Below are 21,700 nucleotides of genomic sequence, written 5' to 3'. Positions count from 1 at the left end.
TAGTCATACGGAAGTAATGGTTTAGATGACAAACAATTGAGAGCTCTAACATGTACTGATATGTGAATTGTTGAGAGACAAGCTCAACATCGGCCGGATCGGCTGAAGAAGCCGAGGACCGGATCGGTTGGGACCGATCGGTTAGGCCGAGTGCGTAAACCGGTACGCAGACCGGTGTGTAGGTAGGGCCGGATCGGTGCGTAAACCGGGAGGCCGTTAGGAAAGATATTCCGTGAGGAATACATTTGGGAGTTAGTGTAGGAGCTCTTAATGAGCATTGAAGTACTGTCAGTACTTCAGTCAGTCCTTCTAGGACTTGTATAAAAGTGTTCATTGAACACATATATGTACACAGAGTGTGGTGAATAGAGATTGAGTATTTTTTGTTGAATATAGTTCTTGTGTTCTCTCTCTCACTCACTCACTCTCTCTGTCTCTCCCGCGTATACTACGTAAGCTCAAGCTCCCCATTAAACCTGAGTTTTTCTTCCTTTTGTTCAGCCTTCATACTTGCTTTCGCGCGCTACTTTTTACATGGTATCAGAGCGCGAGGGTTGAGAACCTCTCTGCAGCCGACACAACTTGACGAAGAAGAACAAGAAGAACGATGGATAGAGGCATGGCGAGCTCGCTTCCAACAGAGAAGCTCGACAGAACCAACTACGCGTCTTGGTCCTACAAGATGCACCAGTACTTGCTCGGGCACGGCTACTGGAGTTATGTCGAAGGAGCTAATGACGCGGCACCCGAATCGACACACAGAGACTTCCCGTCGTGGGAGCAATCGGCGAGCAGGGTATTATACTGCTTCGCGTCGTGTGTGGGGGAACAACTATTGAGCTATGTTCGGGATGCAAAGACGTTGAAGGGTGCCTGGGAAAATCTGAAGAAGATTTTCGCCGCGAGCACCACAGCCAGGAAGCTTCAGCTCCGACAGGAGTTGAGCAACCTACGACAACGCGACTTGTCGGTGGCAGACTATACCTCGAAGATCAAGGATATCTGCGACTCCCTCGCCTCCATAGAGGTGAACATCGAGGAGAGTGAGATGGTCCAGATCTGTCTCGGAGTTTGGCGTCGAAGTTTGGGGCGTTCCGAACGGTTGTGTGTACCCGGGAGAATACACCGTCCTTTTTCGACTTACAATCAATGCTCTTGGTAGAGGAGAACCACGCAAGTGCATCTACAAGCACGCACACCGACAGCAGAATGTTGTACACGGAGGGAGATAGGCCCCGTGGACATGGAGGACGAGGCGAGTCGGCGCGCAATGAAGGCGGTCGACAAGATCAAGGAAGAAGGCACCGAAGTGATGCCAACAGCAACTCCGGACCCTCCGGAAACAGGGGGAGTCGAAGCAATGAGAACCGGCAATGGAAGGCCATCACGGAGTGCTGGTACTGTGGCAAGAAAGGCCACAGGGAAAGTGAGTGCTGGAAGAAGCGCGCCAATTCGGAGAGAACCAGTTCCGGAAACGGCTCCGAACATGCCAACAAGGGAAATAGGCAGTGATTGCACTACGCCGAAGACTCCGGGAGAGCCGGAGAAGGGTCTGCCTTCGTGACGAGACACGAAGCAAACTCAATGAAACAGACCACCCCGAGATCGGACGAGGTGTGGTACGTAGACTTCGGCACGTCAAACCACATGACGAGCCATAAGGAGTGGTTCTCGTACCTTGAAAAACCGATACAACCTGGAGTAGTCGCAACTAGAGACAACACTCTCCATCCGATCGCGAATGTCGGAGAAGTTCCCCTTAGCCATGTCGGGCAGAAAGGAAACTCATGAACGTGTTGCATGTTCCGACAATCACGAAGAACTTGGTCTCGATCGGACAGATCGTCGACCAAGGGATGGAGGTTCGGTTCACACACCTCGGGTGCTTCATTGAGGAAGAAGGCCGTGTTATTGTGCAAGGGCGTAGAGACGGGAGGATGTTCATCCTCGACTACACTGACGGCGGCACCGCAATGTTCGCGAAGGGACAAAAATCCGAGTCGGACATCGACTTGTGGCACAAGCGGATAGGCCACATCAACTACTAGCGGCTTCAAGATCTGCAATCGAAACAGGTAGTGTTCGGATTGCCCAAATTCAGTGGCCGAAAGGCACAAATTTGTGAAGCCTGCCAGCTCGGGAAGCAACACCAACTTCCTTTCCCCAACAAGCGAAACCGGAGCTGGAACAAGCTCGACCTTATACACTCCGATGTATGGGGGCCGGCATAAAACGTTAGTCTTGGCGGGAGCCGATATTTCGTCTCCTTTATCGACGACCACACGCGGCACACGTGGATCTACCTCATTGAGAGGAAGAGCGAAGTCCTCGACTGTTTCTGGGACCTCAAAGGGTTTGTGGAAACGGAAACCGGATGAAAGATCAAGTGCCTGCGGTCGGATGGCGGGAAAGAGTACTTTTCCGGTCAATTCAACGGTTATCTACAACAAATGGGAATTCGGCGCGAATTCAGTTGTAGATACACTCCGGAGCAGAACGGCGTGGCCGAGAGGAAGAATCGGTCAGTTGTGGAAGCGGCACGGGCCATGCTGGAGGAGAAGAGCTTGCCCAAGTTCTACTGGGCCGAAGCGGTAAGGACCGCGGTATACATCCAAAACCGGATCGGAGACAAACTGTCGACGCACGAACTATATTTCGGAACGAAGCCGAACTTGCGACACTTGAGGGTGTTCGGTAGCATTGCGTATGTGCATGTACCGAAGGAGAAAAGGAGGAAGCCGGACGCAAAGGCCGAGAAATGCATCTTGGTCAGTTACTCGGACGAGCAGAAGGGTTATAAGTGCTATAACCCTCGCACCAAACAAGCGCGTGTTAGCCGCGACGTTGTGTTTGACGAGTCCGCGTTCTGGTACCGGCCCCCGACTTCGAACCCCGACTCCAATCCGAGTTCTGACGATGAGGTCAGCGAGGCCGAGGTGGCTCCGGAGGAGCCCAAAATCAAGACCCGCGAAGAGAGTCTGATTTCACTCCGTTTAAGTGGACCGATTGGACGACTGAGTCGGTACGACCAGTCCGATGAAGAACCGGCGAGTAGTGGAGACTCGGTCGTGCATTCCCCGCGTAGGAAGCCGAGGAGACGGCTTACGCGCAAAGAGAAAGGGAAGAAGAAGGTGTCGGATTCCGGCACGGATAGGAACGAGTCAGACCGACGCGAGTCCGACTCTGAGGGAACCGGTGACGGGACTTTAAAGGTGAAGTCTGCGTCGACCGAGAAGGCCTCGACATCGGCTGGTGTGAGATTACGCCGATCTACCCGCCAGAAGAACCCTGTTTTGCAGTTCGGGTACAACGAGTACATGGCGCATCATTATGCGTACATGACCCGTATAGCGGAAGTGCGTGAGCCGGAGAGCTACGCAGAAGCAGCGAAGGACGTGAATTGGCGCGCCGCGATGAAGGAAGAGATGCACGCATTGGTGGAGAACGAGACCTGGGACCTGGTTGACGCACCAAAAGGGGTAAAACCAATCGGGTGTCGGTGGGTGTACAAGGTCAAGTACAACACCGATGGCTCGGTCAACTGGTACAAGGCTCGGCTGGTGGCAAAGGGCTACGCGCAAAAACACGACATCGACTACGATGAGACGTTTGCGCGGGTCGCGAAAATGACGATTGTTCGTGTTTTGCTCACAGTAGCTGTGGCGAAGGGGTGGCACTTACATCAGATGGATGCAAAGAATGCGTTCCTACAAGGTGACCTTGAGGAATAGGTGTACATGGTACAACCCCCCGGATTTCACTCTGGAACGAACTCCTCGGCAGTATGCCGACTGAAGAAGTCCCTTTACGGACTGAAGCAAGCCCCGCGTGCCTAGAACGCGAAGATCACGCAACTGCGTCGGATGGGCTTCATCACGTCAAAATCGGACTCTTCCTCGTTCATCTGGAAAAGTCGACTCGGACCGGTTAGTATTTTACTATATGTTGATGACTTGGTCATCACCGGCACCAACCTAGGTGAAATCGACCGCGTAAAGCTCCAGCTTGCGGCATCGTTCGACATGAAGGATCTGGGGGACCTTCATTACTTCCTCGAGATCGAAGTGATCCGGACCCCCGAAAGCATATTGATCAGCCAACATCATTACGTGCTGAGTATGCTCTTCAAATTCGGGATGGCCGACTGTAAGTCCGTCTCGACTCCTCAGGACAGAACCATTAAGCTTCGTCCCGATACGGGAAAGGTATGCGACCCGACGAGGTTCCGACAAATTGTCGGAAGCCTCATATACTTGACCATCACCCGACCCGACCTCAGTTATCCAGTCGGAGTGATCAGTCAGTACATGGCGCTACCTACCGAGGAGCACCTTCAGTGTGCGCAACGCATACTTCGGTATGTCAACGGCACTAAGGACCGGGGACTACTATATCGAACTGGTGCAGCCGTGCAGTTAGTCGGCTACACCGATGCTGATTGGGCTGGCAACGCCGCCGATCGTCGTTCCACGTCCGGATACGTGTTCTCCCTCGGGAGTGCCGCGATCGCGTGGAGTAGTAAGAAGCAGTCGACAGTTGCACTGTCGAGCACCGAAGCTGAGTACCGAGGAGCGGCTGTCGCGACATGCGAAGCCATATGGTTGAAGCGGCTACTTAAGGACCTGCAAGAGGTGTCAGATCCGACGACGATCTACTGCGACAACCTTAGCAGCATCCAGCTCGCGAAAAACCCCGTTTTCCACACACGGACCAAGCACATTGAGGTGCACTACCATCTCGTCCGTGAGCGTGTCCTTTCCGGTGAAGTCGAACTTCAGTACGTTCCGACGGATCGGTAGACTGCCGACATCTTCACCAAGTCTCTTGGTCTGGACAAGTTGCGGCAATTCTCAGGTGCGCTCGGACTGTGTCACCTCGACGTGCCAAACTTGAGGGGAAGAACAGTCCCAAACGACCAAGCAAGGCAGCATGAAAGGAGCGGAGACCGCGACCCCGAGTCGGTTGACTCGGTTGTCGAGTTCGACTTCGGATCGGCTGAAGAAGCCGAGGGCGGACCCACGGAAAAGACCGGAGGCGGACAGAAGGGGAGCAACCGAAGGAGAGAGCCAAAGCCAACCACGCATGGGGAAGATGACGCCATCGAGGGCGAGAAGACCGAAGACGAGTTGGAGACAGCCAACTCGGACGAGAGCGAAAACCGATCGGAGGTAGCCGAGTCAGTTCGGATGTTTGATTTAGATACGTTGAATCAACCAAGGCCCAAGCAGAAGAAAAGGCAGCAGGAGAAGCGTCAACATCGCAACAGCAGAAGAGCTGATAAGGGCCACGTGAGCAGACAAGACGACCAGAAGGGTCGAAGCACGCAGAGTCGAACAGGTCGAGGAGCGCGAGCGAGGTGTGAAGCCAGGAGGAACCGGAGCTGTGAGCCCAAAGATCCCGAAGAGCGTCAAGTTGAGCTTGAGGGGGAGTGTTGAGAGACAAGCTCAACATCGGCCGGATCGGCTGAAGAAGTCGAGGACCGGATCGGTTGGGACCGATCGGTTAGGCCGAGTGCGTAAACCGGTACGCAAACCGATGTGTAGGTAGGGCCGGATCGGTGCGTAAACTGGGAGGCCGTTAGGAAAGATATTCCGTGAGGAATACATTTGGGAGTTAGTGTAGGAGCTCTTAATGAGCATTGAAGTACTGTCAGTACTTCGGTCAGTCCTTCTAGGACTTGTATAAAAGTGTTCATTGAACACATATATGTACACAAAGTGTGGTGAATAGAGATTGAGTATTTTTTATTGAATATAGTTCTTGTGTTCTCTCTCTCTCTCACTCACTCTCTCTCTCTCTCCCGCGTATACTGCGTAAGCTCAAGCTCCCCATTAAACCTGAGTTTTTCTTCCTTTTGTTCAGTCTTCATACTTGCTTCCGCATGCTACTTTTTACATGAAATTTCCATGATCTTCATATTATGCTTTTGTAATTATCTACAACATATGTAATATAATGTTTGAAGCATGAGTCTTCATAGTTTTCCCATTTCATAATACATTGGCATTGCAAAAAGGAGTGATTTAGAGAGAGAGAGAGAGAGATGGAATAAGGTTGTCTAGCGGGGACAAGAAAATCATACATTCAACCCTACATTCCACAACTGCATCTAGAGAATTAGAAAGAAAAGAGGTGTGATAGTCGAGCGTTGAAGTGAAGAGCTTACCATTGATCGTGTAATAGCTTATGACGAAGGTAAGATTGCTATTAGGTATGGTAATTGCATAAAAATGAGAAACAAAATAATCATAAGACAAAATCAACGAAAAACTTCATAGAATACACACCCAAGAAATGTTCAAATGGTACAACAAATAGGAAACATAAAAGTTGCGATGAAAAATTAAGAATCAAACCTAAGACCTAACCATGTGAAGAAAAAAATTATTGCGAGTTAAATCCGACACAACTGAAAGAGATTCAACAAAGAAATAAAAAAACGCAATCTATTAATTTAGCTTGAGTACAAATATAGCATATGCATACTATGCATCAGCTCATGACAATGTTATACCATGCCAATACATATGTTATTTAAGAGAATTTTGAATTCATTTTATGACAATCCTAAGGATGAGGAAGACGAGGACAAAGTATGAAACCATTGGATTCATTGAGAAGCACAATTTTTCATACTCTTGAACTCATTTATAACCACCATGAGGAAGATGCCTAGTGAAATCATTGACTAGAGCACACAAAGCCACCCCCATTGAGTTAGTATAAGAGGAATTCAGTTGGCTGCGGTTACCTCGGTCGGCCCATTCTCGAGAGGAACACTCCGGAGCAGCACGGTCTCGCACGTGAGGCCTGGTCCGAACCCAAGGAGTAATCCCCATTCATGACCTTCCCCAGTAGTAGCCAGCTTTTGTTCAACCGACTTCTTCCTCATGTGGTCCATGATGAAGAGCACACATGCGCTCGACATGTTCCCGTACTCCGACAAGATATGGCGGCTGGGTGCCATCTTGGCCGGCTTCAATTCGAGCTTCTCCTCGACCTGGTCGAGAATGGCAGGTCCACCTGGGTGCGCGATCCAGAAGAGGTCATTGAGCTCGGGTGTGCCGTTGGGGTCAGGCCCGAATGCCTTCTCAAAGGAATCCTTGAGTACCCCTCCGATGTTCTTCGAGATGATCCCGGGGACATCTTTCATAAGGTGGAAGGTAAGGCCGACCTCGCGGAGATGACCATCGATGGCACCATCGGAGTCGGGCAAGATATTGGATGCAACATAGTGGACCTCGAACCAAGCGCGCTCGATCTTCGGTTCGGGGTCCGAACCGACAATGAGGGCCGCAGCCCCATCTCCGAAGAGCGCCTGCCCGACTAGGCTGTCGAGGTGGGTCTCGCTGGGCCCTCGGAATGTCACTGCCGTGAGCTCACTACACACCACCAACACTCTCGCACCTTTGTTGTTCTCGGCCAAGTCCTTGGCAATCCTCATGACCGTGCCCCCGGCGAAGCAGCCTTGTTGGTACATCATTAGGCGCTTCACGGTGGGACGAAGGCCGAGGAGCTTGGTTAGAGCCCAGTCAGCCCCTGGCATGTCCACACCGCTCGTGGTACAAAACACGAGGTGAGTGATCCTCGACTTCGGTTGCCCCCACTCCTTGATGGCCTTGGTCGCCGCCTCCTTGGCGAGCTTCGGCACCTCCACCACCACCATGTCTTGCCGAGCATCCAATGACTTCTCCCAGTAGGCACACATGTTGGGATTCTCCTTCAGTATCTCCTCATTCAAGTACATGAACCTCTTCTTAATCCCCGACTTGTCGCCTACATGAACGAATCAAGATCCGAGTTAGCGCTACTACTACTACGGAGATGGGCCGGCCATTTCACGCGAGGCCAGCCAACACACGGATGGATCACTTGAGACCACTAGAAATCTAATAACATTACATTATGAGGTCCTAGTTGAAATGATGGTTTATACGTACACATGCGTTGGAATTTGAGCTTGAGGTCGGTCATGTGGTTGCTATTGGTGATGTTGAAGTAGAAGTCGGGGTAGTCGCTTTGCAAGAATTCGTTGGGCGGATTGGCGGTGCCGATGGCGAGGACGGACGCAGGGCCGTGGGCGCGCTCCATCTTACGGGGGACGGGTTTGAAGGAAGCCATTGGATTAGGGGTAACGTGGTTGGGTGGTAGCCTCTAGGTGTGTCCCTCTCTCACACAATTGACACACAACACAAACAAGAGGGGTGTGTGTGTGTGTCAAGAGATAGTGAGAAAGAGCTTGTGGAAAGTGGTGTAATTTGGTGAAGGGAGGGAAGGAATTATATTAGAGAAAAGTGTGGTGTAGTGAATGTATGGATGATGATGATGGTGATGATGATGGTGGTGCATGTCCAAGGGACTACCCGTGTGGATCTTTCCTCCTCATGCTTCTTGCTTGCACACACTACCACCCCATTCATTATTACACATTTAGGATATGCCTCAAAACACGTTCCCTCCATGGGCATGCCCATGACATGCCATGGTTATGCATGGGCTTCTTTTCTTTTTTGGACTCGCTCACAAGCTTCCCTTCCCTCCCACACGTGATCATTAATTATTTCTTCTTTTCCTCTCCTTCCTTCCTTTTTCATCTTTTTCACTCTTCTACACTTTTCGGCCTCTTCACATTGCCCTTTGTTTCTTATTCGATCCGTAGCGTTGTCAAAGGCCCAATCTAGTACTGACTCACATCTACCTATCTATCGACATGTCACTATTGACCTCTCTATGGACGCTAAAAATATCTAGCTATCTATCCTTTCTTGCCACTCCCCGGCCCATTTATATGTATGTTCCATGCACTTGGTCTCCAAGCATTGCCGCTATCACTTGCGCACCAACATTCCACTCACTCATCTTCTTGTTCAACTTGCATGTAAATCTTGACCTTTCCGGTAGTGGTAGTCTTTTATCACCTTGGTATATGGATAATGGAACCCACTTAAAAGTAAAAAAGTATGTCACTTTATTTTTTATGACTTACCGAATTCCATTATGACAAATGTTCCTGCATGAAAAGCGGTCATGGATGGTTTTCTAGCCAATATATTGAAAAATACACTCTAATAGCACATCGGAACTCGGCAAATGTAGTCAAAATCCACCTTAATGACACATTACAAATTTTCAATATGCTCATAAATACATTGGAATTTGGAAATGTCTACTTAAACACGTGTTTGGTATATTGGTAGACTTTTGCGTTTTTCTTGTTTTCTACCTTACATGTTAATAAGATGGGACACACACACAAAAACTAAACTCTTATTTGTTGTTTAAGTGATTCTAAAATTGTGTTGATAAGGAACTGAGAAATGCATGGAATGTCCTTACATGTTGAGGATAAAGTTATGATCATTATTACTTTCTTTGTCATTGCATTGGAATATTCTATGTGTATAATGAGTTAACATCATTTCAAATGTCATAAATTTACAAGGTAATTTCATGTGGCTAGGGAATGTGTCCATTATATCGTGCCTTCTATGGATCCATTGAACTTCTTTTCGGTCAATTGAGCTATAAAGTAGAATATTTGTTTGTTTATTTCCTATATGCAAGGGTTCCACCTTGGATGGATTTGGGAGGATAATAATTACTTTGGGCCCACCTTGAACATTTATCACATGTTATACACAGACCGAGGGAAGGTGATTGACTTCTTGTCAACTAATATAAAAATGATATAGCTCCATGGTTTGATTAGTAATGGGCACGGTTTCGGCTCAAACCAAACCGAACCATTAAATGGTTTATTGGCTCCAAAAAAATATAATGGTTTGGTTTGGTTTGGATTTTTGATAAATGGTTCAGTTTCAGTTTGGTTCGATTCTAAAACTTGGGTTTATAGGTTTATAGGTTAACTTTTGTTTTACCTTAATAGTTTATTGATTTAATGGTTTAATTAATGGGTTTTTATTGATTTAATTAATTTAACTTGAATGTTTATTTAATTTAATGGTTCAATTAAAGTTTCTTTTATTGATTTAATAAATTTAACTTAAATGCTTATTTAATTTAATGTATTTTTGTTTATTTAGATGTTAAATTAAACTAATTTAAGTGGTTAGGTTTAAATTTTTTATTAAATGGTTCAGTTTGGTTTCAACTTTTCCTTAAACGGTTTGGTTTTAAATGGTTTGGTTTCAACTATTTCTTAAATGGTTTGGTTTCAATACTGAGAGTTCATAAACGGGTTGGTTTGGTTTTTGTTTTAAATAAACGGTTCCGTTTCGGTTTAGTTCGATTTCTTTGCCTTGAAACCGAACCGAACCGCGCCCATTGCTAGTTTTGATCACGGGTTTATATATTTTCTTAGTAATTTGTGGAGGTCACTTATGATAATGGCCAAAATGAACTTTAATATTTTGGAACCTTTAAAGTTCAAGCAAAGTTATGAGCCATGAATTATTAGGACAAGAATAAAAAATTCAAATTTGCAAAGAGGAATAAAATATATATTATCTAATTGAAACGAGGCCTAAACAATGTGGTAAGTTCATTATAATCTGTTAGAATTAGAATTAGAATTTTTATCGTCCATAAAGAGGCCAATTTTGACCTATGGGACTAGAGTATACATGTGTTCTTAATATGTGTCTCCTTCCTAAGAAGGGGTATTCATACATTGAAGCATAAATTCTCAATGTGTGAATAAAGCATACACATATGAGCTCAACCTTCTCGGCGGTGTCTTAAGTATGGCACTTAAGTTATCACTCCCTCTTAGTATGTCAGCATATCTTAAACGAATTGCATTATATGTCGAGCATGTGAAGAGCAAGTGACATTCATCCTCTACCATGCCTTCATTGCATACTTTGCATGTCTTCAAATTAGTTACATTTTGATACCATGATGCAACTTCAATACATAACTTTTGAGATCGAGTGCGATGTAGTGTAAGGGCTCTACGAGCATTACTTCTCATATTGGTAATGACATAAGGTTGGATACGATCAATAGGCATTCTTGCTTTATATTAAGACCAACATTGAGGGTTGACATTTGCAATGTAGTATTCTAGCTTTGTCCTCGTAGCATCTTCCCACTTCATCCTTCACGATTCCACCAACCTTTCATGAATCATTACATAGTGCATAACACTGCCTGAAAGATCTAAAAGATCATCCAAACCCCATCTTCTAAACCATTTCCTTATGTCAACAACCCAACCGGATGAGAGAATCTTACTTTTATGATTCTTTTGTAGCTTACATCCAATGTTGTTGACTAGAGAGAGAGGGGCATGTTATGGTCTTGAAAATAAGCATGGGAAGGTGCGATGATTTGTTGGGACAAAAATATTGTGAAAAGAAGCGAGAGGTGCGACCAAATTTTGGGAGATGAAAACTACGGTGTTGAAAACAAGGATGTGATGGCATGACCAATATTTGGAGAAAGGAACTCCCCCTACCCATGATAGTGGTTGGTTTACCTACGACTACCACTTTGTACTAGCAACACATGTAAATTGGTAATGTGCTTGCTTTGCATGGTGTTTCCTTAGCACCACACATGGTTTTTCCTATAATTTGGGCCTACTCAAAACATCGTCAACGTCATTTTTTAACCCCTTTGGGTTGTATTGACATGTGCTTTGCTCTCCCTTGCAATGAGTTTTTGCTCATCCACTATTGCCTTCATGATATATCCACCTTGTGTTCAATTTATTTTGCTAATGTGTCTCTAGTATGATAGTTTTCTATGTTCTTAAGTTTTAATCAATTGCCAATAGATGACAAAAATCTATACCTATCTAATAAATGGTATAATGCATCATCCATTCTTCTTCTTCTTCTCTAAGAAAAAGAAACCAAAGTAGTAAAAACACCCTTAGGTTGTACTTGAAATATGTACATAGAGGTAATACCCATGTTTTTTTACCAAGGTTTAAGTTCTAACTATCGGCTTAAATAAATACTTTGGTGTAGAGTAAAACAACCCACCTTGTCAAAAACCCATCTATAAAATATACCTTTGTCCCGTAGGGCATGAAGCTCCAAACATTGTAATTGTGCTTGTTGAGTGTCAACCTTGTAGGCATCATACATTTTCATGACTTCATATTATATTTTAATATAACATCTTTTAGTAGCCTTCAACATCATTTTGTCAATCAATCCATGCATCTTCTTATTTATCAACAACACGCCATTATGAATTATATTTCACATGAAAGATCTTTTGGTATTGATGTCCTCCACATTGTTGGGATCTAGCCAATTGTCACAAGAAGAAATCCATGCTTGTCTAAGAAGCAGTCTTGCATCTTTCTTTCTTTCTTTTTCCCGAAAAATTGCATCATACTTCATATAATATTGTAATATTATGTCTTTTGTGGGGTTGTAACATAGCTTTAGCAAACACGCCATCCCTATATCTGTAGAAAAAGGTAGTGAGTTTACACCCATTACTACAATTGAATCCTTCAGGGTAAACATGTGAATGTTAGGTATTACAATCTATAACAAAATAAATATTCCTGGTGTCTAAAACCTTTTAATGCAGAGATTTATGCCTAATAGGATTGAGTGAATCCACACACTGAAATTTCATATGTACCCTCTTTCAAAAGATAAAATATACTTCATATAGCTTAGCTCCTTGAATATGACTTGATAAGCATCCTATGTGGATTTACATTGTGTTTTATCAATGAATGTACTTATCGTATTTGATGCGAATCATGAGCTTGGCATAGTGTGAAATCTAAAGCTCTTCGGATACAATGTTGCTTGAGAACCTAAGGATTTGAACTTGAATATTGAACCTTGCCATAGTTCATGTCACATTTGTGGATGACCTAGCAAATTCCTTTATTGCTTGTGCACACCACCTATTAACCACCCTAAACCTTAAAAACAATGATAAAGCTTGAAACAAATTACAAGACATAAGCTACTAAAATTCTTATATTGCTCCAAATATATATTGTAATGATGGAGTAATTCTCTTGGAAGAGAGAAAAGAAACTTGCATCATATTTCAATATGAGTTTTCGCTTACCAGATGCAAAAGCTTGTAAAAACCGTATCCCAAGTGTCCCCAACTTATAAGAGGAATAAGTATAAACTGCATCCACCTAGCTACATTAGATAGACAATGGGACCTATCAAGACTTTGATATTCACAAACAATTAACATGGCTGGATTTGGTGATATCAAGTCGTGGGACTTTAACTACCTTCACATGTTCCTATATGAACTCATAGCATCAACCACATTGCTCTATCAGCTCACGTGTATTTATTCTCCCATCTCAATGGGAGAGCGAGGAATATTTCAGTTTTGTGGTTCACCACTTCTGAAATGCATGGCTAATACGCAAGTAGTATCTAAAGTAGTTGCATGCTATGGATACATCTTATTAAAGAGAAATATACACAAAATTATATGCAATTTAGAGTCTAAGGGCATCATATTTTTTTCTCTTATGACTGCTTATTAGAAGTCTCATTTGGGAGTACTTGATTCGACTAAGACAAATGAGTTTTTACCCATGATTACCCATGGTAACTATTGTAATCCCATTACTGTATTCCAGATGAAACCATGGTTGAGTTCTATCAAATTTTATTTTATAGACCTTTTGTGCCATTCACATACATTTTCTTTATATATTCCAAAAATGCCAGTCGTTAATCACCAGTATCACACATGTTCAATTGATACCCTCAAAATATAGTTTCATATATTCCCAAGTACAAAGTTCTAATACGTTTAAATGATTTCCATTAATAATGTGAAGAACACTTACATGTTCCTCTTTATCATGTTAGAAGATTTTCCCAAAAGTTAACTACTCAGAGCTCTATGATGATCTATCTCAGTCAATGAAAATTAAACAAGATTAGAACTTTATAGAACATGATTCATGAGTATAAAATGAAAAATGCTAAAGCAAACACCGCACAGGACATGACCAATCCCAACCATAAACCTCCTCATGATTCAGCATAGATTAAGGTTTCGTGTAAAAGAAAAAGACAAGTTTACAGCGACAGAACTTGTCAAATAATAAGATATAGGTTACGATTTCTTGGAGAACAGTAAAATACTCACCACATAGCATATGATCCAAATCCAATCCTCTTCAAAAGATTCTATATAGGTTAAGGTTTTATGTAAAAGAAAAGTCTGTTTACAGCCAGATGCCAACCATAGAACTCATCAACTGTTTCTATAGAGATTACGGATTCTCGGAAAAGCATAAAAAATGAAAAAAACTAAAACATTCACCACATAGCATATGATCGAAATCTCAACCATAGACCTCCTCAAATGATTCTATATAGGTTAAGGTTTTATATAGAGCTCAACAAATGCTTCTACTGAGGTTAGGGTTTCTTGGGAGAATAGAAAAGAAATAACTGAAACCCACTTTAGTTATTAAAAGAAATTATTTCAAGTTCCACCCCCATATAAAGAAATAGCAAAACAAACTGAAAGTTGGTCCAGATATCTACAGCCACATATAATATTCATGAATGTGGAACCACAAGAGTAAGTCAAGGGTAAGGATGAAATCAAACGTTTCAAAACTCGAAATCATTGCCGGAATTAAATGAATGGGAGATCATTTGGTCTTTAATCAAGAGGAATAGTTAAATTTGTAATGGAATTTGGATATCATATAGAGAATAAAGACTAAATACACAAACATTTCAATTTGTTTATATAATCAGGAAATGAGTGACAGCAAACATATCAAAGCAGTACGATACAAAGATCAAAGATGTTTGGCGCCACTCCAGCAAGAGATCCAACAACGGGGAAACTATAGGTGCCTTGACTAGCTGCTCAAGAACCATGTTCAATCTAGATATTCTTGTGAGGATCAGAAATGGGACAAAAAGATTTCAAACTCAATCATTCATATAGCAATGTAAATGAATTAGTAGTTTACTTTTCAATTCCTTTCACATAAAAGCATACCATATATCATCTATTGGTACTTGATACAGACAATGATTCCCTAACGCAAGAGACATCTCCTACTCTATTCAAAACATAAACTAAGAGACATCTCCTCTCTCTATTCAAAACTCCAAGTTGCTTAACAATGCATATTAATTTAAATCACTCAAAGATTCAGTTTGTTCAGGTATTTCATAAAGATTTATCATTGAGCTTCTGATTTATCAACTTTCTTACTCTTCATTGAGCTTCTGATTTATCAACTGGAAATTCTTAGATATATCTGGACAGACCATAAAAAAACAGATTCATTACAGACTTCACAGACCTGACAGGTCGAAACAGTTTCAACGTTCATCGTTATCCATTTAGGGATTTCACAAAGATTACATTTTGGACTAGCTTATGATTGTCAAGAAACGAGGATTTTTAGATGACGTGGCCCGATAAAGGATAGATTCCCTAAGAATTTCAAAGGTTAAGACTGTGTAAGCTTCTGAGTATCACAAATGGTGATTCTTTAACGATCTTAACCTCTAAAATAGGAAGATCCTTCATGGATTGCACTAGATTACGGAAGGAACTGTATCAGCTTTTGATTCCATGAAAAGGTGATGCTTACATCACCTCAAACCCTAAAAACCAAAGATGATCTTGAAAGGCAGTGATTCTTAAGAGGATCTTACCTGCAGAATAAGAGGAGGGAATGGGATGGTTCGCCGGGCGAGGAGGAGCAGGAGATCAGCAGCAGGCGGAAGCTTGGGTTGGGAGAGTTGATGAAAAGAACAGGGGAGGAGGATCCCCTGTCATCTTGGCCACAGGGGCCTCCGGGAATCGGCAACGACTCGGCTCAAGCCTGAACCGAACCGTTTTTAAACCGTTTGGCGGTTCGGTTTAGGCTTGAGCTTCCTTAACCGGTTTGGGCTGTCTCGGGGTGGTGGCGCACTGGCGGCTGCAAGAGAGGAGGTCCTTGTGACCATATATGGCCGGACACAACAAAATAGGAGGTTCTACAATGTTGTGCTCGGTCCAACCTTCAAAGTGCCACGAAGTGCTTCCGTAGCTTCTCTCATCTAGGCGGTTAAAAGCACGGGGAGCTAACACTACGTAAAAACGTAATCGATCCTACACGTTATTGAGCCCATGCAATAATAAGGTTCCTAATCACGCAAATGACGATCCGTTTGCACGCGTGCTTTCCTGATTAAAGCAACCTATTTGTGTTTGACAATCTTGGCATTGATATGCATTGTTTCATTTTCTAATATAATCACGTTACGTTGTTCATGCACAAACAAAATGTGTGATAACCGGTCTCTTCAAGTTGCACTTCAATTAAGGGATTAAGGAGAAATGCAAAACCTTGATGAATTACATGTTCTCATTTATCTCCACAAATGCCCCTACTTGGTAGTAAGGATGGCCCACTGGAGAATCCTAAGGATGTTTTCGACGTTTTTCGCTTATTGTTCTACATGCTATTTGCACCATTATTGATGCCATTATGGAATGTACTGGTTCTCCATGCCCTCTCAATATGCAACAGTTAATCCAAGTGACAAACTTGTTGATACCAATTGTCATGATCCTCACACTCATTGGTGGTGAAGTTAAAGAATAAGAACAAGAACTATGGCAATGACAATGCAAATAAATAGGCATGGCATGTTGTGAGGCTTGTCCTCTGTCGTAGCATTAATCCCCTTCTATATTTAATTTTAAGTCTTAGGTAACTGACTCACACCAACATGAGGACTTTTTGTCCATTCACGACTTTCACACATATTTTGTTACACCATCTATTGTGTTCCTAAACCTTATGCTACATCAATTATTAAGTCACAACCTCACCATCGACACAATCAACTCAACTATGGCCCAATCTTGAGTGTTTATTTCTCATAAAACTAATATATATGTTTAAATGCCTCTCCTTCACTCACTTCTTGGGATGAATAACGATAAATCGTGAGAAAAGTATGATAATCTACCAATTTTAAGGTTTCTATGTCCATTCAATCTCCAAATAGTGAATTAGTCCCTAAGGAGCTCCAAAAAGGTTTTACTCACCGGTGTAACCTTGGTGGTTGGCAATGTTTATGTTGACTTGTGTAGCCTATTCCAAATCTCAAAAGTTTCCCTATTTTTTACTAAATGTGATCTATTGAATTAATGTATGGATTTAATATATGCCATTGTATAAGTACCTTCTTTGGCCTTTTGAAGATGTTCAAATACCCTTCCATTAATGTCAATGCCACGCTGGCCTTTCAAAGCCATTCATATAGCGTTTCATGTCTTTCTGTTAAGTCAAAGATACTTACCATTAACGTACACGCTTTCTCCCTCGTGCTCATGAATCGTGAACAAAAACAAAACTCCACGAGTCCAAAAAGCATGCTTGACGATAAGTCAAGAGTTATCCTCAAACAATTATGCAATAGCTTTTGATTGTATAGGAACACGTTAATGGCATGCATGAACATGCTTGCTAAGTACCCTCTCTACGAGATTGCATACAACACCATGATATTTTGTTGCTTGGTAAGGCAAGCAAATGATAGCCCAATAAATAACTACTCTAGAAAGGGGAATGATACATCATACAACTAATGACAAATTTCAATCTCCTTTGCAAGATGTTTGTTTCCCATAAATAGTAATATTTTAATTACGAAGTTCAATTACAATGGATAGATAATGATATCCTATTGGATTGCCAAAAAAACTACGAGGGTTCCCAAACCATACCTTTCTCTAGATATATAGTTATGGGCATACCTAGCCCTATGTGATAAAGACCCATGCGAATGATGGATATGATGTCATGCCAACCTAAATAGGCCTAATTCCTATTATGACAACATCTCTGAAGTTTTCAATAAGGAAAATTGCCATCCAAATTGCCTTTTAGTTGTTAAACTTGTCTTTGAACCTCATATTGAGCATTAAAAACAAAGGTGTTCTACATATGCCGATTATATCCCTACCTCAATATGTGGATAAGGCATTTTCTATTGCACATGGCCAAACACCCATCAAAACATGGATTTCAACAATCCACTCATAGAAACCCACAATATAGATATAAAATTTCAAATAGCCCTTACAGCTAGACAACTAATAAATTGATGTCTATTGTGTTCCAACATCCTAGAGGTAAATTAAAATTTTGCAAAACAAATACATTTCAAAAGAAATACTTCATCTTTGCAAAGCAACCCCTAGAGATAATCCATCTACCGATACACTCCAAATAAACACCTTAGCGTTGAAAGGAAAACAAGGTTGCCAAATCTAGAATTGGATATTCCAAAGTTGGCATTTCTTGCAACTAGATATATAGCTTGGTAATTTCTAGAGTATGAAGCCTTCTCCTAGTTGTTTAGAAAGCCATAATTTTTCTATGGGTTCATAACATGGCATCATGTGCATTAACCAAACCCAAACATGTCATAGCATTAAACTAGGGTAAATAAAAGTTCATATCCTCCCATCCCAAAATATGAGATGTTGTCAAGTCCTCCAATTGCAAAGAATTTGTATTTTCCCTTTCACGTGATGGACATTGGATGCGACTATAAAAAACCCAAGACACACAGTTGAGAGTTATCAAGGACCTTGCACATTTTATTTGTTTATCACTAGGTACCACATGCCACCAAGAAACTACAATCCTTGTCTTTCCATGCCTATTACCTTCCTTCGCAATAAATTAAGCGACATTTTCTATCATAATCTTGAGCCACCATATGTTTATGTGGTTTAACATTGCCACCCAACTAAGGCACAACCTTTCTTTCCTATTCTATAATGTGAACCTTGTTAAGTACAACCATGGGACTGATCAAACTTTAATCTCTCATGAAGATTGTAATAAAGTAATACGCCAAGAGAATATGGCAAATTTACACTCGATATAAATGGATCACCCCACGAGGGCCACTCCCATCTAAAATGTTGTACTATAAGGAACACTTCTTGACCTTCTCTAAGTTGGGAAAGGCTATGTAGGTTATGTCACATAGAGATAGAGGATGAGTATCACTTTACATGCAAGTGTCCAACGTATACCGAGATAAGGGTGAAATACCAAGACATACTAGGAACCCTCTCCCACCCTCTCCAAACTATTAGATACCCTAGATATAAAGAGACTAGGTAGGTATATCTTAGAGCTAAAACAACGTAGGGAGAATAAATTACAAAGTGTTAACCATAACCCTTTTAATATTCACCAACATGTAATTAGTGTAATTTTTCAAGAACAAGGGGAGATGATGAATGTGGACACCTACACCACTTGGCCTCTCTCTTGATGAAGCAGAAAGGCAAAGAACAACCAAACGGCCTCGGATGTTGGGCTTCAAAGTTCCTCGACGTGCAGTACAAACAATTAAGAAGATAAGGGAACGTGAGCTACGCTGCCTAGAAGCTATGGTTGGGGTACCTTTTACATTGGGACCATGGGCCACATCCACATCGAAACCCTTTGACCTCCCGCTTCTTTTCGAGAGACTTCGATGGAAATGAAACTAGGCCTAGTATAAAGCCATTTCCTTATAGAACATGCTTTTTACTAGAATTGTTTAGCTTAAGCTCTATTTTATTTTATTTTATTTTTATTTTCGATGAATGGATAAATACCCCATTTTTGTTGTAAACCAATTGTCTCATGGGCCTATTTTGGTCTTAGAAGATGTTAATATATCTTTCTTTCTTTCTCTCTATCTCTTTTTTTTATCGTAATTAGCTTACCCTAGTGGTAAGTCGATAACACTACAAGCATTGTGTCTTAGGTTCGAAACCCAATTTTCTCACCTCTCTATTATATACTTCATATATATCTCTATTTCACTAGATGCCACTGTGGAATGTAGGGGTTGAACCCATGACCACCTGGTCTCCATTGAGCAACCTTACCAACTGAGCTACATCCATCTAGGCTCTCTCTCTCTCTCTCTCACACACACACACACACCTAATGTAAATTATCACCCTAGATACTTAAAACTTTTCTCAATATAGCTTGCTCATTTGGGCTTCACTTGTAATTATCAATCAAAACTCCTAAAATTTAAAGTCACGTTTCATATATGTATGCATAGAATGAACCATATGTATCATACGTGCATTCACATTCGAGAATGATTCAATCAAACATGTATGGTAAATCATCTCAAAGTTGGATTGGATTGACTAGGGTCTATATTATATATTGATTCACTCTCAATCCCAATAAGTGGACTCTAATCAATTGTGAACCACCAACATAAGTATGGTTGCAATATTTGCATTGTATCACATTCATACTTTGGGGGTGCGAATCAAGACATCTCTATCATCCTCACTTTAAAACTTTACAAAAAAATGAGTATGAACTATAGAGATTGAATCAAAATATGTAATTATAAATTATAATCAAACGTTCAAAAACTCATAAAACGTATTTTCGAGAATATGAAGAAAACATGACATAGGTAGTAGTAGCATAGCAACTTACCACTAGGGTGACCTAATTTCTAATAACAAAGAAAGAAAAAAAGAAACGATCAAAAACTCATAAAACATATATTCAAGAATATGAAGAAAGCATGACATAGGCAGTAGTAGCATAACAACTTACCACCAGGGTGACAATTTCTAATAACAAAGAAAGAAAGAAAAAGGAACATGACACTAACATAGAATTTTGCCATGACATAGGCAGTAGTAGCATAACAACTTACCACTTGGGTGAGCTAATTTCTAATAACAAACAAAGAAAGAAAAAGTAGAAAAAGGAACATGACACTAACATAAAATTTTGCCATGATACTAACAAGAGGATATGAGAAAGTTGGGAATTGAACCCAAGACACAAGTAATAGTAGCACAACAACTTACCACTAGGTTGTGCTTAGTGTTAGGAAACAGGTCCCTCCGGATGGGAAGTCAGAAGAACAGTACTGATGAGGAATACCCAACTACGGAAGACCTGGTGAGAACCGGATGACGAGTACCCGACAAGCGCCGGATGATGCAGGCCCGGTGAGGAGTGCTCACCGGATGAAGAGACATATTCGTAAATATGTTTCTGAGAGTCCATCGAGGCTATATTTGTAAATAGCCGAAAAGTCATATTTGTATAAATATGACTTAGGGCAAATTTTTTGAGATACAGTGAAAAAGTGTAGTTGTCATTCTTGTTGGTGCAAGATTAGAGCGCGCAACTGTGTACAGAGAGAGTGAGAGAGAGGAAGAGGTCGTTGCCTCTGATTGTAACCGGCCGCCTGTGGCGAAGATAGCAATCTCGAGGTCGTGGCCACGGTGCTTTCTTATTGTACATTTTGACATAGTGATAATTTGCAGTTTGTGGGCTGCTGTGGTTTTTCCCGAGTTTGGGTTTTCCATGTAAACATCCTGTGTACTCTTCTCTCTATTGTGTTGTGTTCCATTCCCTGTTTTTCTGTGTTTTATTCTAGGCTCGGTTGCGGCCGAGCGTTGATCAAGGGAGCGTGTAGTTCTTGACACTTAGTTCTAATGATAAAAGAATAAAAGAAAAGCACTATTATAACACTAACATAAAATGTTGCTATGACATGGTACTAAAGAGAGAGAGAAAGAGATGAGAATATTGGGAATTGAACCCAAGACATAGACAACAATAGCATGACTCCTTGCTACTAGGGTGACCAAAATTGTAATGATAATAAAAGAAAAAAAAGAAAAAAAAAGGAGCACGTATTTTCCCCATTTCACACGTGTTTGTTTCCAAACGTTTGAATACTTGCACAAA

At 42.0% G+C, this 21,700-nt stretch overlaps 1 protein-coding gene across 1 annotated transcript; it reads right to left on the bottom strand.

Moving 5' to 3' along the window:
- Positions 1-6,434: 6,434 nt before the first annotated feature.
- Positions 6,435-8,239, bottom strand: LOC147858610 (chalcone synthase-like). Its single transcript, XM_087325838.1, has 2 exons — positions 7,941-8,239; positions 6,435-7,776 (listed from the first exon to the last, which is right to left on the bottom strand). The coding sequence occupies exons 1-2, from the start codon at positions 8,119-8,121 to the stop codon at positions 6,734-6,736; spliced, it is 1,224 nt and encodes a 407-aa protein (XP_087181964.1). The 5' UTR covers positions 8,122-8,239; the 3' UTR covers positions 6,435-6,733.
- Positions 8,240-21,700: the final 13,461 nt, after the last annotated feature.

This window comes from Azolla caroliniana, unplaced genomic scaffold (genome assembly GCF_043228905.1).
Source record: "Azolla caroliniana isolate FFs.n. ecotype wild unplaced genomic scaffold, voAzoCaro1.0.p SCAF_10, whole genome shotgun sequence".
NCBI classification, from domain to species: domain Eukaryota; kingdom Viridiplantae; phylum Streptophyta; class Polypodiopsida; order Salviniales; family Salviniaceae; genus Azolla; species Azolla caroliniana.
Note: the sequence above shows the minus strand (reverse complement) of the source record. Positions and strands in the feature narration are given on the sequence as shown.

Bases quoted from the DNA above. Each gene is read 5' to 3' on its own strand.
- LOC147858610 (XM_087325838.1), bottom strand. From the start codon at position 8,121: ATGGCTTCCTTCAAACCCGTCCCCCGTAAGATGGAGCGCGCCCACGGC. The intron at 7,777-7,940 runs GTACGTATAAAC...TCGTTCATGTAG, and splicing joins GCTCAAATTCCAACGCATGT to GCGACAAGTCGGGGATTAAG.